Source organism: Malaclemys terrapin, chromosome 1, assembly GCF_027887155.1.
Source record: "Malaclemys terrapin pileata isolate rMalTer1 chromosome 1, rMalTer1.hap1, whole genome shotgun sequence".
NCBI lineage: Eukaryota > Metazoa > Chordata > Testudines > Emydidae > Malaclemys > Malaclemys terrapin.
Genome location: NC_071505.1, coordinates 239,477,069 through 239,504,435, shown reverse-complemented (window position 1 = coordinate 239,504,435; position 27,367 = coordinate 239,477,069). Strand labels below are relative to the sequence as shown.

Genomic DNA, 27,367 nt, shown 5'->3' with positions numbered 1-27,367 from the left:
AGCTGGGCCTGGGGTTGGGTTGCATCACCCCATCAGCTGTGCTTTGCTGGTTCCTGGATGTTTTTCTACCCCCTTCATTCAGACACAATTTTTTGATCATAGCTTTATGTTCCCTTTTAATGTGATCGTATCCAGGCTGCACTTCCCATGACCACGGCAGAGGCCACTGTCTGGTGCTATTTCATCACAATTAATTTCATGGGACAATATATTTTATACCTGATTATATAGTGATGGAGAAACGCTTTAAACATCTATTATTTTTGCACTCACATAACTTCAAAATAGCTCCTTTGGAAATTTTATGCCAAGTTTCAGCCCAGGTTAAACTTTTACAGCCAAATTGTAAAGGATGCAACATGAACTATAAAAGTGCTATAATATTGAATATATATTATGCGTTAGAGGATGCTGAGACTAGAAATGTAGGGAAAGGACCCAGGAAGATGTTTAAATTTGAGGAAACATTTTTTCCTCTAAGAGTGTAGGATTTATTTACAGTACTGACACAGACCTAAATAACTGAGCATATTGGAAAGCATTGTCTTATAAAATATACCAAAATTGATGAAATCATGGAATTAGGCAATCGGTTTTTAAGAATGAGTAAAAAGCCCTTGAAAATGTAATCCCTAATAATGTAGTGCTTTGAAATGGTCAGCTATTGCAAACTCTACCCAAGAAATGGAAAAATGCTTATTCTACCAAAAGACTTTAATTCTAACACTTATACATAGTGTACTATTAAGTATTTATAGAAGCCCATTCCAAATAGGCTTCTGTGCTAGACAGTTTCTTTCTTCTCCTTGTTTATAACAAATGGCTACTATAAAAAAAGGGGGTAGAGGGAGAGAGAGAATGTGAGTTAGTGAGGCTAGGGCTTAGCTCAATCCGATACAGACATACAATTCTTAGTTACAGTAGAATAAACAAGGTTAATAATCGTCGTAGTTGACATTTGCTCCATGCCTGAAGGTGTGTGGGTTTCGGGGCCCAATAGGTGCATCTTCATCAAAATGGTTCTGGTAGTAGCCTCCATAATATTCATTGCCACCACGTCCCAGGTTTGTCCAGTAGGAGACGTCATCTTCAAATTTCTGCAAATAAAAGATGAGAACGAATCAATTTGTATTCTAAAGCCACAATCATTTTGTAAAAAAGGAAAACAATGTAATGGGTTCTTCTGGTTTATTTTAGGAATGTTAAGCCTTTGCTTATTTGAAAAAAAGTAGGCTTTTAAAAAAAATCATTTGGCCTTCCAAAATTAGTGCAGTAAACAGTCCACACAGTCATGGAAGTCTAGCTGTAGTACAACTGCTCTGTGCCAATTCAACCTCATCAAAAACATTCCAAGAAGCCAAGAATTTAACATCTATAGCTTTATTTTTTACCTCCTCTTTATGCTAGAGCTGGGACTGTGTGACTGAAAGTGGGGAATAGACATATTTATAGTGATCTCTCAGTTACAGCTTTGTGCAATATGCAGAGGAACTGGAACTCTCCGTTCCACTCTAACATTCCTACAAATTAACTATTTCTCTGGAAAGAAGGCTTGTCAAATGCCTTCCAATAGTACACACGTCTCTTTAAACTTTTTAATTAACTTAAAACTTAGCTATTTAGGCATCTAACTTCCATTGAGTTCTAAAGAATTTAGGTGCCCAAATACCTTTAGTGCTCATGCAAATTTGAAAGTTACAGCACTGATCAAAGCTGGATATACCGTAGGTATGTGATCTAAAAGCTCAACTGCCAATGCTCTAGCCGGTATTCAAATTCCTTGCCTCTTCTGAGAAGAATGCCAATCATGCTAAACGATGAGTGGGTTTGTGATTTGTCCACACACCCAAAGTAATAGACTGAGACCACAATGCTCATTTCAACACTGGTAACTTTGTTTGGTGTATGTCTCTCTCTCATCCACACACTTCCATATAAACCAGATGACAATTTCATTAAATTGAAGCCCAACAGGATTCAAAATTTTGGAACATGTTTTCTTTATATCATTTTTTATGAAGAAGGTTTTAAATCAAGCTATCAAAAATAACTACTGGGTTTGCATTTATACATCACAATTCTCTATTTTCAAAAGGTATGAGAGTGTCAAACTTGTGAAAAAAAGAAATAAGCCACTTTTTCATTGATATGTATTCTTAGTATCACTATATTTGCACACACATGGAAGTCCCCATTCCTACTGGCAAGACTAGTACTCACGGCTTCATCAAATCCCAAGTAGAGGAATTGCTGATACCACTGCTGCACATCGGGTTGAGTCCTGTCCCACAGTTGGCGCTTCTGGCGTTTCAGGCTGCTTAAGAACTCCTTGGCCGTATTTTCTTTTACTGACACCTCAGTCATAGCTGGTGCAGGAGCTGAAATGAAGTCCCCAAATGACGTGGCAGTAACTTTTTAATCAACCCAAAATGTATTAGCCTTGTTATGCCTTTAGCAATAAGTCACCACCTTCATGCTTGGCTTTACCATGCACGCAATAATGACAACAGAGTAGTAATAATAACAGACATAATCAATTAAATAAAATAGACATTGTCAGTTTACTTCATTCTGGATTTTGTCCGTGTCTCTCCCTCAGCCCCTTTCCCCTACCTGCTGGATTTTCCATCAGCTAGCCTTGCCCAGAAGGTATACTCTAAACAAGGAATGACGAAACTACTGCATACTATGAGTTGTGTTCCACTCTGAGGAGAGATGCTGAAGCATCATAGCTCCATGTTGGTATAAGGGGGAGGGGAAACGAAGAGACATGCAAAGCAAAACACATTCTTGAACCAAGCCTTAAGGCATTAGGATAAACACCAACAACTCAAATTCATATTTTTTTCAATCTTAAATCAGGTGTGTGGTCATGTGAAAATAGTACTTTAGATCTTGAGTTAGATTACTTTTTAGTCCACTCATAGAAAGTGGGAGTTGGGCTGGATTTAATGGACAGCATAGTACAGTGCTTCCCAGACAGTGAGATGTGGCTACAAAGGATTCAAGGTGAGCTATGAGTGTCTGGGAAATTTATAGCAATATGACTGTTCTTGTGTTTTTCTAATTAAGAACAAAATCATGCGTCTTATCTATGGGTCTGCATCTTATCCTGCTGCTCACTGGGGCTGAGAGTAGTGTGGCCAGGTGCCCGGTTTTCGACTGGAAAGTCCGGTTGAAAAGGTGATCTGACAGTGTTCGGTCAGATCTACTGACTGGACATCCAAAGTTTGGTTACTGGAGGCAGGGAGGCACCAGATCATCACCCGCTCCAACCCCTATTCAGCCGGAGCCGCCTCCTACCTTCATCAGGCAGCTGCAGGTCCCAGCCTGCTCTGCAGGCGAGGCCCTCCTGACCAGGGGCTGGTGGGGGTGGGCAGGGAAAAGCAGCAAGCGACAGGGGCGAGGGGGAAGAGGAGAGGCAGGGAAGGGGCGGGGCCTCAGGGGGAGAGGTGGGGCAGGGGCGGGGCCTTAGGGGGAAGAGGCAGGACAGGTGAGGTTCTGGCACTCTTGCTGGAGGGTCCTGTTTTTAAATATTACCAAGTTGGCAACCCTAGCTGAGAGGCTCTCTATGCCTTCCGCTCCTGCAGGGAGCCTAAAGCAGAGTGATTTCTGGCTGGGGAAAGTATTCAGCAGGACGTGTCTCAGCTGAAAGTCCCCTGCTGGAGCAGAGGGCACAGAGAAGCTTCCAATCCAGGCAGCACTAGAAGCTAGGGGAAGGTGGCTGAGGGAGCGACAGGGGCATCCAATCTTCATCCTAGAACAATTTTTACTGAGCCTGTGTGTAGTTAACATTCAGCTGAAGAAGATGATGGTTTTTAATAAAGTTAAACGGGAAAAGAAGAGGTGAGACAATATGGATAGTTACGTGTTATATATATATATGTATATATATATCATCAGATAGTTATATTATGTTTGGCTTTTCATGTTACTGCAGAAAGTTCACAGCCCCAATGTGCCATTTGTTTGCTAAGTGTTAGTAAATGAAAGTCTGAGGCCGGGGAAACTACAGAGACATATAGAAACCATACAGTCAAAATTCATAAGTAAGCTGTGATTTTTCCCTGCAGAAAAGGAAAAATTAAAGTGGCAAAAAAGAAAAAGTCATGTCCAAAGCAGCAACTGTTTCTTTAAAGGCCTTAGAAGCACCTTATGTTCGGGCCATATGAAGTGCAAAATGCAAAATAAGCATGCACCATTGATAAGATCCTTCTAATTCCAGCAGCAATAGACTGGTGTAGAATTATGATTGGGAAATAAAGAGCCATGGCACTGAAATCCATTCTTATGCCAAATAAAACTATCCGCTGAAGTCTTGATGACCTTGCAGAAAATGTCCAGGACCAGTTGACAGAACAGGTTAAGACGAGTCACAGACATAGCCAATATGGCTGAGCTTCTGTGTTATGTGAGATTTATCAAAGCAGGGACAACAGTTGAAGAATTTTTCTTTTGCAAAGAAATCCCAACCCACACAAGCGGTGAGGCAATTTGAAGTTTGCTCAGGAGGTTTTACCTTCGCGTTTTTGAAGCATCAGCTTAAGTTTATTTCCTCTTGAACCATCTAGGTGAATAAAAATAAAGATTAAGTACACTCTTTAGCTATGCACCTTGGACAACAGGAAGTAAAACAGTAACTTGAAAAAAAATACAAAAGGCATAACTCCTGAATAGTGTTATAACAAAGCAAGTCCCCATTAGTATCTGTCCTAGCTCCAGGTCTGACACTCAAATAAAACACATGCTCTGAGAAGACCTTCATGATTCTAACATCTTTTCACAAGGGTGCTCGACACTGAAACCTGATATGTCCTTATCTCATGCAACTGCTCTATTTTTTAGCAGATCAAGACTTCTTCCTGGTGTCAGTACCAGGATGTAACGTCCATGTTGCTCTGATCATCATGAGAAATTCTGTCACGGAATAAAAAGCATATTAGCAAGCAGACTTGGTTCAATTTTCCTCTTAGCATTTCAGAACTGTAATCTTGCTAAAACAATTTCTCTGTAAGAATTGTATGCCTCTTAATCAAAAATATCCGGTGTATTCACACACCAGCATATTTTAATATCCTGCCCTTTAATACCCAGTTGCTTTCACCACTGTTTTATAGCCTGCCCATAATGGTGTAATTGTTAGAGGAAAACCTTCTCTGTTTAAAAGCAAAAAAGAAAAAGGCTGCAGTATTTAATTTATGCAAATATGATTGGAATATTGGAAAATGTCAGTCTATGCACTAATTGGGTCATTTTTTCTAAGCATTTTTTTTTAAATTATATCTTATGGACTTGATCCTGCAGTCCCTGCTCAGTCAGAGTTCCCATTGACTGCAACGGGCTGGATAAAAGCTGCAGAATTGGCCCTTTTATTTAGGAGAATTGTCATCACTGAGCTGAAAGGCAGTATGTAAATATGCCAAAAAAAATCCATTTTTGTCCACGTTTTAACTAAGACTTTTGAACTTTCCATAATCCAGTGGCAATTCAGCACAGCAAAACTCATCAAGCATTTGCACTGTTCATTTTTTATTACCTAGCTTGGCATTACAAAGAGAACATTTAGCAAGCTTATGGGTCTGAGTAATTTTACATGTTTCCTTCAGCACATCTGATTCTCAGCTTGCATAACTGGAATGTCCAGCTCCCAAACTTGTTAATTTTAAATAAGATGATAGGAAAAAAATCTCCAAACAGACCCAGTCTTAATCCTTGAACCTTTAGACTCCTTTAGCACAGTAAAAGCTGTGTTATCCAGCACTTTACCAAAGCTTTAGAAAATGGGCTTTCTGATATCTCCCAATACAAATTAAAAATCTGGTTGGCACGTGGGTGGCAGGCTCCCTATCTGGCTCCGTGTGGCTCCTCAGAAGAAGCAACATGTCCCTGTTGCTCCTAGGCGGAGGAATGGCCACGGGGGCTCCATTTGCTACCCCCGCCCCACCCTGCCCCGAACGCTGGCTCCGCAGCTCCCATTGGTCAGGAATCATGGCCAATGGGAGCTACGGGGCGGCGCCTGCGGGTGGAGGAAACATGCAGAGCCACCTGGCTGCCCCTCCGCCTAGGAGCAGCAGGGACATGTTGCCGCTTGTGGGGAGTCACCCAAGGTGAGTGCCGCCTGGATCTGGCACCCCAAAACCCCTCCTGTGCCCCAACCCCTTACCCCGAGCCACCTTCCACACCTAAACCTCCTCCCGCACCCAAACTCCCTCCCTCCATTGGTAAGTATAACTCTGAGTTAACCGGAATTTTTTACTAACCAGCACCCCCCATTCCCCCAACATGCTGGATAACAAAGCTTTTACTGTACAACTTTGCTAAAATGAATAATGTTCTTGTCATCTAACATATATCACTGGACATAAGGACAATTTTTTATAGAAAATAAAAGTCTTAGAGCAAATGGTTGTGCCAATAAATAAGTGTGGGTGGAACCAGATTTTTTTTTCAAAGTGAAAGAGAAAAAAAATTAGGGTACTCTCTCATTTTTAATTCTCCTTTTAGTTTCAGTTACAGCAGAGCTCTTCTAGATTTCATCATTTTTTTAGTGCTGAGTATTGCAAAATGAGAGGAATTTTCCCCTGGGTCAGATTGTCAGAGACACTGGGGGGTTTTCGTCTTCCTCTGCAGCATGAGGTACGGGTCACTTTCAGGTTTAAACTAGTGTAAATAGTGGATTCTCTGTAACTTGAAATCTTTAAACCATGATTTGAGGACTTCAGTTACTCAGCCAGAGGTTAGGGGTCTGTTACAGGAGTGCGGGGGGGGGGGGGCGAGGTTCTGTGGCCTGTCATGTGCAGGAGGTCAGACATGATGATCATGATGGTCCCTTCTGGTCTTAAAGTCTCTGAGTCTATAAAGTGTGTGTTATCTATAAAACCATTCACTTCCCCGTGGGCCCTGAGCAACTGGAATGAGAGCTTTCACAATTATTCTTTCCCACTGAGATGGTAACTGAGAGGTGGGCTTGGTCCATGCTCGCTGGATCGTGAACTCCCCCAAAGTTTGAGGTCAGGATCCAGTGCAGGCCTCTGTGTGTGACACTGCAATACACAAAGGGAATCCTTTAGCCCCAGAGAGAGGCTTTAATTACATTCAAATGAGTGGGGTTACTGGGTCTTCCTCTAGCCCTCTTCCCCACTGAGCAGCCTTTCTCTGGGCACGGGTGTCCATTGCTGGGTGTCTGGGGATCTTCCCAACATCCCCACCCAGCTCCCTCTCCCTTTGGTTCCCACCTGCATGGCAGAGTGTTCCTTACAGCACCGGGTGTGCCGCATACTCACCGGGAGCCAGGCAGACGAGCAGGAGCAGTGGTAGGGCAGCCAGGGGCAGCACCCCCCGGCAGGCCGATAACACCATCTTGGCAGGTGGCAGCTGGAGAGGGGGGCAGCGCAGCTCTTCCACCTGCAGGGAATGGATTGGGGAGGCTCAGGAGACAGCACGGACAGGGCTGGCCTGGACCCCAGGCCATACTCCCCCGGCAGCGGTTCAGTCAGCGCCTCTCCCCGGCACAGCACCCCCGCCAGGACATGGGCCAAGGGGCACCACTGGCAGCGGCCCCTGCACAGCCCAGGGTCACTGATCATCTGGGATATGCGCAGCGCAGCACAGCACCCCTGAGGCAATGGCCCTGCTCCAAGCATCCCCTCACCCTGCCAGGGGCCATGGTCCTGATCCCTCACACCACACCTGGGGCAATGTGTCCCTCACCCTGCCCCCAGGGGCAATTGTTCCATGCCCCTCACCCTGCCCTGAGGCATAGGCCCTGCGCCCCATACCCATCACACTACACCCTCCTTCCCACATCATGCTGGGTGGCATTGGCCCTTCACCCTCTCATCCCACACCCAGCCACAATGGCCCTGTACCCCACCTGCCCTCACACATTGCAGAGGGGTAATGGTCCTGCACCCCAAATCTCTCACACCATGTAGAGGGCAATGGCCCTGAGCCACCCACCTCCCCTTTCCCCCACCACCACCACGCACACTGCCTGGGTCCAATGGCCTTGTGCCCCACCCACCCTCACACAGGACAGAGGGGCAATGTCCCTGCACCCCATAGAAATGGCCATATCGCTGCACCCCACACATTGCACCCAGGTGCCAATGAAGCTGTGGCTTCATACAGAGCCCTGCAGGGGACAGTCCCCTACACTTTGTGTATGTGCAGTGGCAATGAGCGCCTCAAAACTAGCTGTGGCATATCATAAGGATTAATAATTGCCATTGGTAATACACAAAAAAGAAATCTGTCCACGCTCAGGTGGCACATTAGCTAGGGAGTTAATCGTCTACCTGAGCAGCTAATACTTGTATACTGGGAGCTGTGCCTGTGCTTTCATGGGTGTGTAAGAAAAAGCCAAAAATGATTTACGCACTTTAAAATTGGCTCATGAAATCCAGTGATGAGTCAACCTGGTGACATTCAGAACAAAACGAGCTCTCAGCCACGCTTGTAGCTGTTTCCATCACTTCATGTGACTCAACAGACATTCCAGGCTTCAGAGTGGCACGCACAAAACAGTGACCATCCTGGAATCTAATTATATCGCTGGGTTCTCTTTCTGTGGAATCTAACAATTGTGATTTAATTGTTTCTATAGAGCTTTGAGACTGGCTATAGACATTTCTATTTAAGTGCAAATTAATTCAACACAGCCTCCCACATAGCAGTGGTAGATTTGTTTAAGTAACTAGGCTTATAAAAAGGATGCATTCCAGGTGTTAGGACACGTCAAAAAGGCTAAAAGATATCAGATTTGCGCCTTTAACAATTATCTATATGAATAAAGTTACTCAGTGAGGAATCCCATTGAAAACTATTGCCTTAGATTACAAACTTCTCAGAATAGGGACTTTGTCACCCTATATATATATATGCAAAGTGTCATGCACTCCTTTAGTATTATGTAAGTAATAATGCATTTTAAATTTGAAATCTTAATTCCAAAAGCAGAGGGTTGTAAGCAATTTGAAATGTGTACTACTACTACCTGCTGATCCAAATCACACCAGATATTTCTGTGCAATCATTATAATGTAAAACAGGCATGTCAGTCTGCACAATAATGGCAGAACACTAACTTTATGGAGAAATGACTAGATAAAAATGTCTGGAAGAAAATACTCAAGTCTGAGTAGGAAATTCCAATGTATAATATACAGAATCTAAAACAAGGTGAAGAAATATTCTTATAAACAAATAATACATTCAATTTATATTTGGATCATATCTGAAATCAAACAAAAATGAATTTAGCTATCTTACTATCAAAAGAAATATTTGGTTAATCAGTATGCTGTGCACTACCCTTTTTTAAAGTGAGTTCATAACCAGAGTTATTCTCAGTATAACAGCATTTAATATGCATTTCCTTGTCAAGTTTTCAAGGCTTTGATCAAAACCTACTTAATTATTCAATAAGGGAATTCTTTCTGTATGCAACAGTCTCTCTTCTGTACTGTACTTAACAGCTGTTATGTGTTAGTTTGCTCCTTTGTGATTTTGTATCATCTTTTCCATTTACAACCAGTCAACACCAGATGTACAATTGTGCCTTCAGTATTGTATATTTTCTGGACACATTGTAGCATGGTTTTTTTTTTTTACTTTCACAAATATTTCCACAAATATACCTCACTATTGTGTGTCAGCAATTCATATAGAATTAGAAATCTTGTTATATGAGATATACTAATTAAAAAATAGCCCCTGGTATGATGTTTCTGTCATTTTTCTACATGTAAAGCCAGATCCTCCTTTGGTGTAAAATCAGATGGAATCAAATGGGTTTACACCAGCTGATCTATGGCTCTTAGACCTTTATTATTTTAAAAGGAACTTATGGAAAAGACAAAAGTTGCCATACCATAAAATTGTTACAGTTTGGCAAGGAATGCCCTCTGGAGCCTAAGTAATTGACTTGACGCCACTTGATTACTGAAGAAAAAAATTATATTATTCAATGGACCAAATTAATTCCTGGGGTAACTCCATTGATTACCAGAGATTAATTTCTCCAATTATGGACCTGACCCAAAGCTCATGGAAGTCAGTGGATTTTGGATCAGGGCCTGTGTTTAGCTAAATCCGCCCTCCGTGCAGGTCCTGGGTGGCATCTTCTATAGCTGGTGAAAGCTTGAGGATGCTATTGGGTCTGATCTAAAATCCATTGAAGTCAATGCACACATTTTCCCATGGAAAGTCTTTCGATTGACTTCACTGGTGTTTGGATGAGGCCCATTTCTCATAGTGGAGTGTTGGACGGCAACTAATAGCTCAGGCTATGAATCTGTCATGGAGGTCACAGAGTCCGTGATTTTATAAGACCTCCGTGACTTCTTGAAAATTCCAATAAGTCAGTCCTGGGCGGTGGAGCTCGGGCTTCAGCGTCTACACTGAAGTGCTCCAGCAGCACAGCTTCAGGGGCTCTGGCTTCAGTAAATCTATGATGTGCTGTTTGTTGCCTGTGTCCTGTCCATGACTTTTAATAAAAATACCTGTGCGAAAATCATAGCCTTACTAATAGATAGTAATGTCACCTGTCTATTCCCCCCCACACCCTGAAATGTCATGTGTACCTCAGTATCCTGTACAAGATGTAGACCAAACACTGTAGTACTTCAATATGGTGTTTTGATCTCCGTTTTAAATGTTCTTTTTTATATTTTAAGTTTGCATTGTTATTCTAGCTCTTGAACAATGAAGCCTGTACGAGCACTTGTATTATGCAAAGCCCTGTCTTAAGTCCCAAAATGGTTTCTAGGGACAGGGAGTGCAACTCTGCTATCCCATATTAGAAACTTTCCTTAAACAAATGAATTTCGTTGGTCTCCATGTTTCACTGTGTTTTGAGGGTTTATATGCACATCCCAGCATCACAAGTGCCAGCACTCATAATGTGTGTCAGCAAATACCGATACTTAGAATCAATGGGTTCATTCATGAATTTAATGTCCACATGTCTTTTCTTAAACCCATTCAATTTTAATTCAAATGAATAGTTGCAGAGTATGGCTAAGACTATACAGACAAATGATGCATATAGATATGCAGAAAGTACATGAAGTTATGAAGACAAATGATGTAAGAAGGGAAGTAACTCAAATATTAACAGACATTGCTAAAGGGAAGTCAGGGCATTATTTGGTTCAGTAAATAATTTGTAAACAAGCAGCAGGCAAACAGGCACACAAAGAGCTTGGTATGATGTTTGGTGTTGCTATGCCATAATTCCCTGGAAATTCAGGGGAATACAAATACAAAAGGTTCACCTGTGTATTAAATATATTACTATAGTTCAAGAAGCTGTCTGGATCAAATGCTATCTTGTTTAACTCAGAGAATATACTGACTCAAGTTCAAGGTTATTGTGCAAAATCATTGCTCTTCAAGGATAGAATGCTCAAGTTTAGACTGAGCGCAATATTTTGCCACTTTTTCAGGTGACAGACATTTTTAATATAAATCTAAAAAAGTAATTGAAAATATATTGCCGCATGCTCTTTCAAAAACGATGGTGAAAGGAGATGAGCAATACCCTTCTCTTAGCAATTGTTTACTCTCTTCTTTCCACTCCAATCTGTTTTTTTTAAGGGTCTAACATATTGTCACCCTCCCTGTCATGTGTCAATTGCAGCAGGAGGTAATTTTTCAGCTGAGCTGGTGCACACTGCATCATCAGGACTCGACAATGCGCTAGCATTTGTGTAAATATTCAAACGAGTGCCCCTCTTTACTGACATCTCCATGGCAAAGATATCCCCCAGTGTTCTCTAGTTCACACAACATTTGAAAGCAGGCACTGTGAGTACTATTTGATACTGCAATGTTTCCCAGCATTCTCTTTGTTAGCAGCAACAGCAATGGCCACTGGCAGAGATGAGGTTGGTGTATGTCTTAGCCCTAAAGGTAGTTCATGTGCCTACATATAGTACTATGGTGATTGGTACTGGAGGAATACTGAGACAGCCAGTGAGAAGCCAGGTTTCTATTGTAGCTCACAGATACAAGGAGTTGCTGAGAGAGAGTCTCTTGGATTTCTGGTTTGGCCAATAGCTAGTTGGTTAATGGATTTTATCACTGCTATCTCCTACAGACAAGCTAACAGAACAGTAACTCTAAACTGTTATGCTGAAAGATGCTGATGGCTGCCATGAGGTGAGTCTCTGATCCAAAGACAATTGCAGACCTTGTTCAAGTCAACTGATGAGCAAGCTCTCTCTCTCAGCCACAATGGAAAGTGCAGTTCAGCCCCTTTCTGCAATAGAGACAGCTTGGAGGGACTTTCCAAGGCAAATGGCAGATCAGAGCTGAAACACTTGGGCTGAGGGGTTTCCCTGATTGCAAACACAAGGGCTGCGTGTGCTGCAGCCTGTGGATTAAAGCCAAGAAAAATCCACTAGAAAGCCCCAAGAAATAGCTGTGCCCATGAGCCTGTGAGGGGCAGAGACAGCGCGTGGGGATTCCCGAGCCAGGAAACTGTCTGCTGCTGCTTTGTAAATAAACAAGATTACACCAAGAAGATACCTGACTTGGATCATCAATTTCTCATCCTAGCGGAAACCATGCTGTAAGGCACCAAATATTTGCTATCTCCTTGGGCCAAAGGGGCAATGTTATTTTAGTTGCATAACATACATGAGAAACACTTCACCTACCACCTAAAATTATTACCTATGTTATGACATCAATGGACATGCCTGTTTAGGTGAATGGGACTAAATATCTAAATATCTGTCCCAAACAGCCTTGGGAAGGTATTTAGGCACCTAAAGATACAAAGCAGCACCTAATGGGATCTTCCAAAGTACCTAGGTGCCCAAAGAGAGTTAGGAGCAGAGGCATTTTTGAAAATCCCACTAGGTGTCTCTATATCTTTAGGCACCTAAATACCTTTGCAGAGCTGGCCCTTCCTCTAAATGCACAGTTGGGGTGTCTTTGTGTATATATATATATATATATATACTTTCAGCGGTCTGTTTGTAATTTTATATATAATAGGTACAAAAAGAATGCTGAATGCCACCGGAATGCAGCTGCTTTTGGGGTGGAACACTACAGCTATTAAACAGAGAATTATATATGTTATATTCAGCTAAAATTGCAGAGATAATTTCAGTATCGGCAACCCCAAAGCACTCAAAAATGATAAGTCAGAACCTGAAAAATCATAATATTTGGCATAATAATGAGATTTTTTTTAAAAACATTGGATTGTTTTATTTGCCTTCTGGTTTTGGAGCCTTTAGAACTCATGATTTCATGCTTTTCTCCACAACTATGAGGGCTAGAAACTTATCTTTTTAAAAAAAAAAGTAAGCTGAGAGTCTCATACAATCACATGACTCCAGAAGCTGGGGGTTTAAGAAAAGCACTAAATATCATGTGATTTAAGATAAAAATCACAGTATTTGGCAACAATTATTTAGTAGACAAACTGGAATTTGGCCAGAATTCCAGGGGATAACACTTTTCTTCTTGTAAAAAAACACCAGGGGATTTTTAATGACCTCATTTGATCAGGAACTTGGCAGCCCAGCCAAGTGCCCCAATACCATGCAAGCATTATTTTCTGCTAATAAGGATTTTTACATAATATCCCAACTATATTGCCCCTGGAGCTAGTCTGAGGTTAAATGCCCTTGGCATTCCAAATTGCTTTCTGCAGCTAGTTCCAAGAAAACTGCAGGAGTCGTGTTTTTCTTCCAAACAGAAGCAGCAAGAACATTTCGGTGACAGTCAATTATTTCCAAAACATCTTGACTTTTATACTATTTGCTTCTCTGCGGCTACAGATATTTGCCTTATAGAAATGGGACCAAAACAAATCTCAGGTCCAAACACCTCAGCCTTGGGGAAAGTCTGTTTCTGTATAAACTGTGCATCGCAGCCTTGTCGCTTATCACTAACCGTGAGGTTTGTTGACCTTATTCCACAGTTCAGTTCACAACAGGCAGGATCAACAGTATTTCTTCTGCAATGTCCCATATGATAGTGTATTATTTTTCTGTCCATAGTCATCACTCAGCACTGGGGACTGTCAACTTTCTAAGCAATTTTCTTAGTGATTATACAGTGATTCGGGTGGTTTTCTCTGCTTTGCCACTGCTGATGATTTTTTGAAACTTCTTTTGTCTGAGCTTGTCAGCTACAAACTGATGCTTATTCAAGCTTTTCAATCCCAGCCTCCTTGTCCTCCTACATTTGTTCTGTTAATTCCTGGTACTGTGTTGTCCTACTTATGAAAGGAACTGTCTTGCCGTCACACTAAGCACAGTGGAAAGCATATTAGTCCAGCAACATTATCTGGCCACAACTGCTTCCTTTCATTAGCTAACACACCGTAAGAGGAGACAAATACATTCAACCTCTGAGCACTGTTCCTCCTGCTGCACTACATCAAGTGTATTTTTACATAAACCTCAAGCAAATATAGCAGGTTAATGGGCCAGATTTAACAGGAGAGGAGATGGAGTTGGGGAGAATGCAACAGCTTTTGAATATGTCTTTTCACTGCAGAATGATTGTTTCCAAAGACTTATTCATTCATTGCTCTCTCTTCTATTCAGGCTGCTTCCACACAATTTTCTAAGTCCTCCTTTCTGAGCTATTTTTGTCTCCCACTTCAACATTTCCCACCCTTTATATCTATTTTACACACGCCACACATCCCTCCCCCACATTAAAAGAACACCATTAAGGCTCCAAAGTCTAGCACTCAAAAGTTAGGAAATGCCAGAATTAAGGTTGCCTATGCAACCTTAATTTGACCCTCCCATGTATATGAATTATGATAAAGTCTTTAATTACATGAGCAGATACTATTCTTCCCCCAGGACCTCTGCCTCATTCAGTGCACAGGATGGATGGTGCGCATTAGTGAGCAGCTATTTAACGTTTTGTTTTCTCCTGGTTCAGTGTGTGGCTCCATGGCTCATGTATAGTTCAGACCTCACTTTGAAGATGTAATTATTAACTTCCTCCTGGGCTTTTCTACGTGGGTCATTACAATTGTATCTGAGTGCTTCACAAACAATTATTTTATCTGTACAACACTCCTGGGGCTTGAGGGGTGATACTGGTCCCATTTTACAGATGGGACACGGAGGCACAGAGTGATTAAAGTCAAAAGTATGTGCTAATTTTGGGTGACTAATTTAAGATGCCTAGACCTGATTTTTCAGCGTCCTTTCATTGGATAGCACTTTATATGTTCACAGCACAGTTCCCACTGACTTCAGTTGCTGTTGGGAGTGCTCCGCAGATGGGCAAACTGGACTCCATTGTCTCAGGTCAGGTACCAAGAAACTGAGGAACACAAAATTAGGATCACCTGTGAAAAGTCTGGCTTGACTGACTTGCCCAGCAATTACTCCTATGTAATTGCTGGGCAAGTCAGTCAAGCTGGGGGTAGACGCAGGGGTAGAATCCAGCTCTCCAGGGCAGCATTCAACTGCCTTAACCGTGAGAATCTCCTCCTCTTCCTGCAGTCCCCTGTCTCATTCACTATCCACCTTCCAATATCTGCAACAAATGAGGCAGGGATCATACCATCGCATGGCATATACTAACCCCCCTACATGGGTCATTAGCAGGCTAGATATACCCTTTAGATCCAGCACACAGACTTCTGCCACTTGAGCTAATGATAGCAGTTGGAGGTTATCATCTTCTGGAGGGGGATGGGCAGGGCCAGCTCCAGGGTTTTTGCCTCCCCAAGCGGCGGAAAAAAAAAAAAAGTCCAAGAGGGACAGGGACCCTCCGCCGAATTGCCGCCGAAGAGCCCGACGTGCTGCCCCTTCCCCTAGGCCTCCCCCAAGCACCTGCTTGCTCAGCTGGTGCCTGGAGCCAGCCCTGGGGATGGGTCATTTTGCCAGTGGGTTTCACAGCTATTTGCTGACAGTAGAGGAATGGTGAGATACGGGGATCTTAGGTTCCATTCCAGGCTCTGGAGGAGAATGCTCACAGACTCTTCTATCCATTCCCTCAAAACTTGACCCCTTCTTCCCTGTCCCCTCCACCTGTCCCAACTTTGGTTCTTCCTCAGTCCCACCCTTGGCTCCCAGTCCCATTCTCCTGACCTAGCCAGTACCAGTCTCCACCCCTCCAGCCTCCTTGTCCCGCCTGTCCTAATCTTCTCACTGGACACAGTGTCCCAGTCTTCTTGCCTCTGCTTCCAATCCTATTCTCCTTGCCTATCCAGTCCCAGTTTTCCCTTCCTGGCTTCTCATTCAATGTGTTTCTCTTCCCCACACCAGCATCCAGTTGCCCTTCCCCCCACACACACACACACATTTGCTGTCCCTACAGGCTCCCACTCTCCTTCCACTCCTGCTTCCCTGGTTCCCAGTCCCCCATCCCAACTCCCAGTCCCAGTCTCCCTCTCCTCCCTGACCCAGCTCCATGTCCCAGCCTACTTCCTGCACCCTCTCTGGTCCAGCTCTTGTTCCTTTTACATTTGTATCAGACAGTTTCCTCCTCCATGCTGCCTGGGGATCAGTAGGGCGGGCATTGAGAGCATAGGACAGACAGAAACCCTGCTCTCAATTCAAGTGCCCAGACCCAGCACAGCCTGCAGCAGCCCAGAGCTGCAATTGTAGGGAAAGTCTGCTCAGCCCTGGGTTGAAGCTCAATGTGGATGGATTCTTTGAAGATTTTACCTACAAAGTTCTAGCAAGTTTCTACTGCATATGTGCAAACTGTGATTTTTCAAAGGATTATAGCTTGGCTAAATTTAGGCAAATTTTCACAGGGATGGCTAACGGCACACCCCTGACAGGAAGACTGCCCACCCCACCAGCCATATTTCCAGTCCCTGTTCCAGAGTATGGGAACACTACAGCTGACCAAGAAAATGTTGCCAGAATTTTTAACACAGGCCAAACAACATATTTTCCCCAAGACTAATTCTCAGAAATGGCTGAATTGTTTTGGCTGAAATTTCCCATAAAATTCAGCCTGAGACACACACCCAGCATGGAAAATTTCAGCCTAAATGATTAAAGTTTGGCAAAATTGTAAGTAACTGAAAACAGGAGTTTATAGAGGGCAGAGTTGGGCAACCTAAATAATACATGATGTTACCAGCCCCAGCTCCAATGCTAAGATTCTGACTGTTAAGACATAACACATGTCTTTCTGACCCTCCCATCTGACCTTGTACTTCTATTGAATTGCTTTGGTGCCATATTTATTGGTCCTGTTTTAAATCTATAAATTCTAGTCTCATAACTGCCCTCCCTAAATCTCTCTGTTAGAAGTCTGTGCCTTTTTTGCTTTGATGTTAGACTGTAGTCTATGTTTCTGATTTACAGTATATTTTGTTTCCAGAAGACTGCACTTTTTGTAGCTTTCCTCCTTACTGCTGCCACATAAAAGATCATGACATCTTTAATCTTGCAGCATGAAATCCCACTGCACCAGGTTATGCTTAGATCCCAGCAACTTCAATGTAGTGTTTACTAACCTGGCTGTACAGCACTGTATGGCTGCATAGTATAGAACCGTGAAAGAAGATTTTTGCCTGCCTTGTTAATTCTGGCCCCAATCTTACGTACATTTTTGTGCATACATCCCTTAAAACATAATACCATGGAGTGCCACGTGTTCCCAAAGCTAAATCCCACTGGGACAATGACATATTTCTATAAAACTTGCAAAATATTACACTACAGAAATGTAACTCAAACAAACAGGCTCAGCTGTCAGCTCTTTGCTGCCCTTTGGAGAGATTCTCTGGGGAGATGCGGGGTGGGGACCATAACCAGTAGGTGAAACTGATTAAAACTCAGAATTTCCAGTTTGTGGGAAATGTTGACATGTTGAAGCTTCTTTTCATTCTGATCTGGGATCAAAACAAAATATTTTTGAAATTTTCCACAAACCAAAATTTCTGAAAAATGTTGATTTGGGGGGGGAAATTGGGAGGGGGGATTTCAAAGTTTTGTTTCAGATTTCAGAAATTTCATTTCAAAATATCACTAGGAGCATAAAAATTGTGTGAAGGTGTCAAAATGCGTCATTACCACACATCCACACACACATCCACGACACTCTGATCTAGAAAAGCTCAGTAAGTAGAAGCTGCCCTTAATGATTTTAAAAATAAAACAAAAAGAGACTATTTCAATGATTAGACTAGGTCATCTTGTGACACATCAGTAGTAGCAGTGCATAATATGCACGGCCATGTCATAAAATATAAAAAAAAAAAAAATTTGAAACAAGATTTCAAAATGCCAAAACAAAATTTCTAAATTTCCTAAACAAAAATGTTCCAAAATGAAAAGTTTTCATTTCAGTTTCTCCCCATGTGATTTGCTGTAGAAATTGACGTGGTATTCTAAAACATTGTGATGAAAATGGCATTTTCTGTTGGGGGAAAAAAAGGTTCCACTAAAATTTTCCAGCCAGCTCTACTCCCTGATTCTGTAGGTTGGTTCAGTTCTGACACACTTGTATCAGTAGGCCGGTCCCCTCCAGAAAGGGAATTCTCTGTTGGGCATTTGCAGGCTAGACTTGAACTGTGTACAGAAACTGACCCATTACATTTTTTCTTGTTTACTGAATAATCTAAACGCATCAGCAAAATATTTTTTTTAAATGCCAGATTAAATGTTAGTCATGCTTCACACTCGCAGTAAAACTCTTTTAAGAACCTTTATAATAATTATTTTTTTATTCTTACCCATTATTAGTTCTTGCTACTAGTCACTACAAATAAAGAGGACCCTGCAGTTGTACAGCCAAAGGAAAGACCATGAAAAGGGCAGGGAATCTTCATGCTGAAAATCATTGTTCTCCCATTTAGTTTTTCAATTAAATAATTTGTCTAGATGTGTTTTATCTGCAAAGTGCTAGGTTGAAAGGCTAGAAGCTGAAAGTTCTCTGGTCACCTGACAGATGCAGGATGGCCAGCGGCAGCACAAGCTTCCTCATCCCATCCTGCCAATGTGACTTAAACCTCACCTAGAGGCGCCACCTTTACAGGGTGAGAGCATAGGGCAATCTCCATGGTCTTGCATTCTCTGGCTCTGGGACATGCAGGGTGGCAGAGTCCCAGAGCTTGGGCTCCAACCCGAGCCCAGAAGTCTACACAGCCCCACTACCCAAGCCCTTCAAGCCCGAGTTGGCAGGCACAGGCCAGCCATGGGTTTTGCTTTGCTGTGTAGACATACCCCCTGGGAACTGAACTGAGTTTATCAACTCATTTTATATAGCATTCAAACATCCAGCAGATCATAATCATTTCTAGTTACTACCCACTTGGGCTGAATTTGAACGAACAGGTGAAAGGATCCAAAGTCTATTCCCGTAACTCCTTGTTTTCTTTTTTGTTTTGATTATGTAAAGCTCATTTCATCAGCTTCCAGGCCTGGTGATCTTGATTTGCATAACATTTAGTTTTCCTGCTATATCAGAGCTTCTTATTGCATCTCACATCTGCGCCACTCCTTCCATTAGAGATCAGTGTCCTCAGTTCTTGTTATATTCCAACAATTCCTATAGCCCCGATAACCACCCCAAATAAAAATCCTGTCATTCCACTAGTCTGCGTTGTCACCTAGCGTCCATCATAAAAGACACTGCCACATAATACATTACTACTAAAGATGCAATAGCTTTAAGTCTAATATTCAATAGCTGAGTCTTACTGAGGGTCGGGGTAATTGTTTGGAAAATGATACTTCGGTTGCATTGGTCTCTTTGTTTTCCATTTGTGTCCTGACTACTGTTCAGCTATATGGAAGCCAGTGAACACAAAGATAAGCTCTGTGGGGAGTTACTGTAACTTATAAAAATAGCATGAGCCTGGTAATAACTGCATGATAGAACAGGAGAGGCCCCCAAAGTGACATAAGTTTATTTTTGTTCAAGTAATAAGAGGGTTTGGAACCCATTCTCAAAGATGATCACTTTAAAAAAAAAAATCTTTTCTTGCTGATTACCACAGATTTTCATGTCAAGGCAGTGACAGCGTGTGACATGTAATATAACTCGCTGTTGGGAATCACTTGTAAATTGGCGGCAATAAGACAGAGTGCTTGAAGCCTATTTTTCGTGAAAGGAAAATTGTGGGCGCACAAAGCACTCATTCTCTTCGAAGCACACCAAGGTCGAGTGGGATTGCCATTCCCATAGGGCTACCCTGAGCTCTGTTGGTGGGGTTTACATGGTTGGGGTGAACTACTAGCCCCACTGAAGTCTATAAGAGTTTTGCCATTGATTTCAATAGTCAGGATTTCACACTGAAATCATTTTATACTGAAATGTGTGAGATCAGTTTGTCCTTTCAAAAGAGACATGTCTATTAAAACAACCCAGCAAATTATATTATCAAAATAGTATAACAACCATCTAGTGGAGCTTTTCCATAGTAACAGTCTTGTCTGAGTCTTAATTTATTTTTTGCCTAACGTAAACTTGACTGAAGAGCTTAAAGAATCCTACAGAGAACGAAGAGAGAGAAAAGAAACAAACAACTATTTTACCAAAGGAGGGTGTTTGAGTTGTAGGGCAGTGGTTCTTAACCAGGAGCCCGGGGCCCCCTGGGGGGCCGTGAGCAGCTTTCAGAGGGTCTGCCAAGCAGGACCAGTGTTAGACTCACTGAGGCCTAGGGCAGACAGTTTAAGCCCTGCCACACAGCTGGGGCTGAAGCAGAAGCTGAGCAACTAAGCTTCGCGGGTGCCCTGTGGCGTGGGGCCTCGGGCAACCGCCCTGCGAGCTACTCCGGTTGCTATTCCTTAACGCCAGCTCTGGCTTTTATATGCAGAACAATAATCGTTGTGGCACAGGTGGGCCGTGGAGTTTTTATAGCATATTGCGGGTGGGGTGGGGGAGGGGGCTAAGAAAGAAAAAAGTTGAGAACCCCCTTGTTGTAGGGGACATAGTTTAGTAAAGAAATCGCAGAGAGAAATTTCTGGAAAAAAAATCAATATTTTAACAACAGTTCTCAAAAAAAATGTATCAAACAATGCACAACTACTGCATTTCTGTAAATTGCCATAATAATTTCAGTTCTAATCCAAATGAAAATATATCTGGGCTTTGGAGGTTCATAAACGGTGGAGGGTCTTTGATGCTGTGTGAACAGCAGGCTGACCACTTCCTGTGAAAGGAAAGGTTCATTTCCTGTAGAAGCCAAAAAAATAAACTACTCTAGTTATAGTTGCAGAGCCACCCATAAGCCTGTTTTCTCGATGTTTGTAATAGACGCCACTAGCCACTGAAAGTTGTTCTAGCCCTAGATGGGGATTAATTAACCTGCAGGATAACTGTCTGACTCGAGACCAGTCTTCTGGCTGGCTAAACCAGTAAAAAAGCACACTAATAGCTAATGGGATACTTACTTGGTTGTTTGATTAGCTACTGAGAAGTTCTTTTTCAAGTCCTCTTCTCCTTTCATGGTGGGGTTCTTTCATCTCTCAGTTGAACAGGAAATGTTCACAAATTAACCCATGATAGATAGAACTAAAACTCAAATCTGTTTAGGTTAACGCACTCATATAAAACTGTTCTATTATTCATAGAGCTGAGCAAATTCTTTGTAAACAAAATACTGTATTAGACAAATGTTGCTCTTCTTTTCCTTCACAAATGGATCTGTGAATAGTCTAAGTAATTTAGAGTAATGAATTCCAAAATATTAGTAAACAGTTTATGCAAACATATTTCGCAGCTGGATGAACAGATCTGTGTTGTGTTATTGACCACCTAAGTCGCATGGTATTGTTTCTGTTGGATAATTCCCAGCCCACTGAGTTTTCATGATGGCCACTGAGCACTTCTAGCATGAACACTCACACGAATGCAGATATGCCTGAGTTTTCACCACACGGTCTCTTTCTGTGCACACTCTAATGAACATTTTGTCCTATGCATGTTTGCAGAAAGTAACTCGAGGAAATGGTAAATACCATTGGAGGGTGTCTGCATTTTTATTGAAATGAATGTTCACAGATATTTTTTGCCATATTAACCCACCTCTGACTGTGAACAATATAGCCATAAACAATTACAATTATATTGCAGCATTTATTATTATACTTAATTATTTGTATTGTAATAGTGTCCAAAGGCCCTAATTCCTAATACAAATTCAGACTCTATTTGCTAGGTGTTGTACATACACATAGGAAGACCCCATCGCTGTTCTGAAGAGCTTACAGTCTCTAGCTATTTGTGTTTTCAGGCTCAGAGCCTAATTTAAGACAAGATTCACCGAGTGACTGTGACAAGCATTAGGAGGGCAGGCAAGGGAGAAGGGCAACAGTAAAAATGTTGTGCATTTACACAGACTCACTATGTGCACAATGTGATTGTGCTGAATAACTTCAAAAATATTCTAATTATTTTTATAAAAATAAACTATCAGCTAAAACCAACTTCCCTTCAAACTAGACATCACTGATTAGCCAATTTCTTATAGAGGTCACAGCAGAAGTGGATCTTGAGGGGGGGATCTGAAAGAGAAGAGGACACTGGCCTTTCAGATTGTTTCATAGACGGTCTTCTATACAGAAGAGATGCTGTAGAAGAAAGCAGGAGCAGAGGACTAACTGGCAGGTAAGGCTAGCATCATGCCAGAGCAGAGAGGCCGGGGAGCAATGTGAGGACAAGAGTGTGTGAGTCAGGAGTAGAGTTGTGTAGCTCTTGAAGATGAGGACAAGATACAAACAAGTTACATTTTCCCTAAACCAAGTACAGCTTTGCTGCAGTGTCACCTTTCACCTATTGATGTTGAGAGGTGCACAGAGCCTCACAGCAACTGTTACAGTACTATGGAACCAGACATTTTAAAGAATAAAATGCAGTATATTTTAGGTTGCTGCAGTCCCACTGAGACCAAGTCTTGGATTCAGATATTGTGAATAATGAGTGTCATTGAGAGAATCATTAAGAAAGGGATAGACAGTAAGACAGAAAATAGCATATTGCCATTATATAAATCCATGGTATGCGCACAACTTGAATACTGCGTGCAGATGTGGTCGTCCCATCTCAAAAATGATATATTGGAATTAGAAAAGGTTCAGAAAAGGGCAACAAAAATGATTAGGAGTATGGAACGGCTGCTGTATGAGGAGAGATTAATAAGACTGGACTTTTCAGCTTGGAAAAGAGACGATGAAGGGGGGATATGATAGAGGTCTATAAAAATCATGACTGGTGTGGAGAAAGTAAATAAGGAAGTGTTATTTACTCCTTCTCATAACACAAGAACTAGGGGCCACCAAATGAAATTAATAGGCAGCAGGTTTAAAGAAAGTATTTTTTCACACAATGCACAGTCAACTTGTGGAACTCCTTGCCAGAGGATGTTGTAAAGGCCAAGACTATAACAGGCTTCAAAAAAGAACTAGATAAATTCATGGAGCATAGGTCTGACTCCATAGCTATTAGCCAGGATGGGCAGGGATGGGGTCCCTAGCCTTTGTAAGGCAGAAACTGGGAATGGGTGACAGGGGATGGATCACTTGATGATTACCTGTTCTGTTCATTCCCTCTGGGGAACCTGGCATTGGCCACTGTCGGAAGACAGGATACTGGGCTAGATGGACCTTTGGTCTGACCCAGTATGGCCATTCTTATGTTCTTAATCTGAGGTCCCTTTTTTAGTTGTCAGGAGTTCATCCTTGCCAAAATCCAGATTCTTGTGCTTACACACTATAGACTGTACTTGTACAGTCAACAAAGCCTCAGCTTCTCTCCTTAGCCAGTGCTGACAGACTTAAAATAATCAGTGTAGACACTTGTCCTTTGCATACCATCACTAGGAGATCAGTCAAGAAGACTAGTGTAGCCATTGTGTTGTCACACCCAGGCTGAAAGTTATGCTGAAGGGTATCAAAGAAATCTGAGGATGCCAAATAATAGAACAGTGGGGACAAGAAACTTAACTAGTTTGAAGATGCAGTTTGAAAAATTTATGAATGGGATTATATTACATGGTTGCCTGCAATATCAGGGGACTGTGGTCCTAAATTACACCAAAATTGCTTTGCCACCAAATTTGCAAGATGGTAAGTTCAGGTAGATCTTGAACTCTTAAGAGGGGCCATGAAATAGGTGCACTAAAAATAATAAATATCAGATGAAAGTGCAGTTCCCTTCAGATAATTATTCTATATATCATTAGGTTTTGTCAGTCATAAGTCATGCCTAGCACAGTGTGAAAGTGCCACTAGCATTCAGCCTCTATGCAAGAAATCTTAGTATTTTTCAAGGAGAAATGTTTCCCCTTGTATGTATGTTTTTCCCCCTGTATGTATGTTTCCCGCTGCTAGATTAGTCATTCCCTTGTTTTGGAAGAAAGAAGCTAAGCTAAATCTTTTTGGATGGGTCTTTAAATATGTTTGCTAAAAATCTACTTTGCCCAGGAATGATAAGTGGCTGGGGAGAATTCTAATATAAAAGCATAGCTGAACTGTTAAATGTTTGAATGAAAAGAACACATAGATAAAAACTGAATGTTGAGTTGAGTAGAGACTTTTGAAAGATAACTGACCCACATACAAAGCTTTCCTGCCAACATTGTCTGGTGCTGCTTTTTCTGGTTTTGACTTTTGCTTTTAATTTGAATTTCAGACTAGAAGTCAGAAGGGGCTAAAATACCAGACATTAAAGGAGGCTCCATTAAATCAATCCTGTCAATTAGTGCATATCCGGTTATTGAGTGTAGAACAAAGCTCTTCCATTTTACCAAATAAATTAAAAGTTCAAATAGTCGAAAACTCACTTAAATATCAGTTGCTAATGCTGGCAAGACTGTAAAATGAAAACTAAACCTCCCTCTTTCTATAGAAAGATAAACATCTGAAATCTGTTAGCAAACTTAATATATTTCATGTCAAACCTCGGAAGTGTCTGTAGGAGAACCACTTCTTGACCTGCTACTGCAGTATCTCATTAATACTCATTGCTCCTTCATTTTCTACATGGATCTGCTAATGTCCTTCTCTCATGCCAAAGGGCAAATAATGTTTTCTCACCACATACCCCAAACTTAAGAAAAGAGCAAAAGGGAGGAGTCAGAGTTGTTTCTGCATGGTAAGGATTTCCCTAGCACTAAAAACCAGATTTCCATAAGAGCTCACCTCACAACAAGGTAACCAAATAGAGGCTCGGGGTGAAATTCCGGTCCCATTTAAGGTAATCTGCATTTTGCCATTGACTTCCATGAAGCCAGGGTTTCAGCTCGGATTTTCCAAACAGTTTGGTGCCTAGAAGCTCCCATTGACACCCTTATGATCAGATTGTCAAAGAGCTCAGTATCCAGTGTGCTGAGCACCTTTGAAAATCTGGCTGTAAATTCATATTTGGCAGCCCACTCACTGCAGAAGATGAAGACTGCTTTCTTTGCAATATTTCCAAAAATATTGCTCCTTAATGTACTCTCCAGTGCAGTGGATCAATACTCTCTGAAAGTCTGCCACTGATATACTGTATAAATATGAGACCTCTTTAAACACATTTTAAAGGAAAGCATAATACCAAGTAGGTGTGTGCTTAAAAAAATTAAACAGACCAGTTCTACACCAGAGGTAGGCAACCTATGGCACATGTGCCAAGGGCAACACGCGAGCTGATTTTCAGTGGCACTCACACTGCCCGGGTCCTGGCCACCGGTCTGGGGGGCTCTGCATTTTAATTTAATTTTAAATGCAGCTTCTTAAATATTTTAAAAACCTTATTTACTTTACATACAACAATAATTTAGTTATATATTATGGACTTATAGAAAGAGACCTTCTAAAAACATTAAGATGTATTACTGGCACGCGAAACCTTAAATTAGAGTGAATACATGAAGACTTGGCACACCACTTCTGAAAGGTTGCCGACCCCTGTTCTACACAGAAGTGTAATAAGGACAATTCTTTCCTGTGTCAAAACTTTAATGACACTGTATTAGTGCAGCAAAATTGTTCACACTATTTAAATGAGGCTCTTTATACTTTATATGTAGATATCAGAATGCAATTGAGCATTTAATTGATAAAATGAATATTTAACCCAGGCTTCTATTTTATCTTTGCATTTGACTACATGCCTCTAAATTTCAAACACAAACTAGAATGCATTAGTCCAACTTTTTAAGGCCAGGTCTACACTACTGACTTCTGCTGGCATAACTATATGTCTGAAGCCGGAGTCTGAAGAAGTACAATTTGCGACCAATACAGCTGTGCCAACACAAGCTCCTAGTGTAAATTCACTTACATCAGCAAAACTGCACCTTTGTTGGTATAATTTATTTTGCTTCGGGGTGGGTGGTTGGAATAAGCTATACCAGCAAAAACTCAGTTTTGTCAGTATAAGCCATAAGTACAGACATACTGAGATAGCTGTATCAGCAGAGTACTCCTAGCATAGGAGCGGCTAAGTCTTCAACTTTGTCTCTACAGGATCCAGGAACAAACATTTAAGGAGCGCAGACACTAGCCTTTCCAAACCTGTTAACTACCTCAAGCTAACTGGCAATCAATTGAGGTAAATAAACATAGTGCAGATAGAGCCATCAACTTACCTCTATGAATCATAGTAACAGCTTAGCTATCAAGACAAGTTTTCTTTTATTAAACATAAAACAAGCCTGGTTCCTTTTCAAACAGTTTAAATTACATTTTCAGTCATTGTGTATAGTGGTATATAAGACATCCTTTGGGATGTAACATAACAAACCTACAAAAGTGCATTACTTCAACCCCAGTGTGTCCATGCTACAACAGGAGAAAACACTCAGCTTCCATATAAATAAAGGATTTTATTGTTCTTTTCTTGATGATTATCTAAAATTGAAGAATATAATGAGAAATGATCAATGTTACTACCGTCCACATGTCTAATATCCTTCAGTGGAATACTCACTGTACTACAGCGGTAGTAGTTTTAGACATTTAGACACACACCAACAAACTAGATTTCTGTGAGCAAAGAAAAATATTTACATTGCATGAATGTACAGATAATTGAAGACTAACCTGTTTCCCCTATGATACCTGTAGTTGTTGTCAGCACAATCCTGAGGTATTACAGTAACATTTCCTCCCAGTACCGTCTAAAGAACCCTGACATGGTTTTTGACTTTCCTCCCATTTCTACAGCAAATACAAATTTTATCAGTTTACCTTTAAAATAATATGCTTCCTGTCTCCTTCCCAAATGCCTGGCCAGAAGAAATGACCTTTTCTGTCATGGAACAAGTTTCTCTTTATTTAAGCATTTCTTGACTGCTGAAAGTAGTGCAAGAAGTGTGCAGGCAGCAGAGGAAAAGGGTTCCAAATGCTGAGGCCACCTGACTGGTGAAGTAATATATGAAAGACACATTTATTCTATTGCTCATGAATTCCAGCCTCTTTGC

The 27,367-nt window shown here is 41.5% G+C and overlaps 1 protein-coding gene across 2 annotated transcripts; it reads right to left on the bottom strand.

The window, feature by feature from the left end:
* Nucleotides 1-695: 695 nt before the first annotated feature.
* On the bottom strand, nt 696-27,367 carry ECRG4 (ECRG4 augurin precursor). 2 transcript variants are annotated; one of them, XM_054010504.1, is made up of 5 exons: nt 27,135-27,367; nt 7,284-7,404; nt 4,520-4,567; nt 2,221-2,378; nt 696-1,097 (listed from the first exon to the last, which is right to left on the bottom strand). In XM_054010504.1, exons 2-5 carry the CDS (start codon nt 7,357-7,359, stop codon nt 936-938), a joined length of 444 nt encoding a protein of 147 aa, XP_053866479.1. In that variant the 5' UTR covers nt 7,360-7,404; nt 27,135-27,367; the 3' UTR covers nt 696-935. The 2 variants fall into 2 exon arrangements, with proteins under 2 accessions (XP_053866479.1, XP_053866486.1); XM_054010511.1 differs by lacking the exon at nt 27,135-27,367 and adding an exon at nt 26,988-27,074.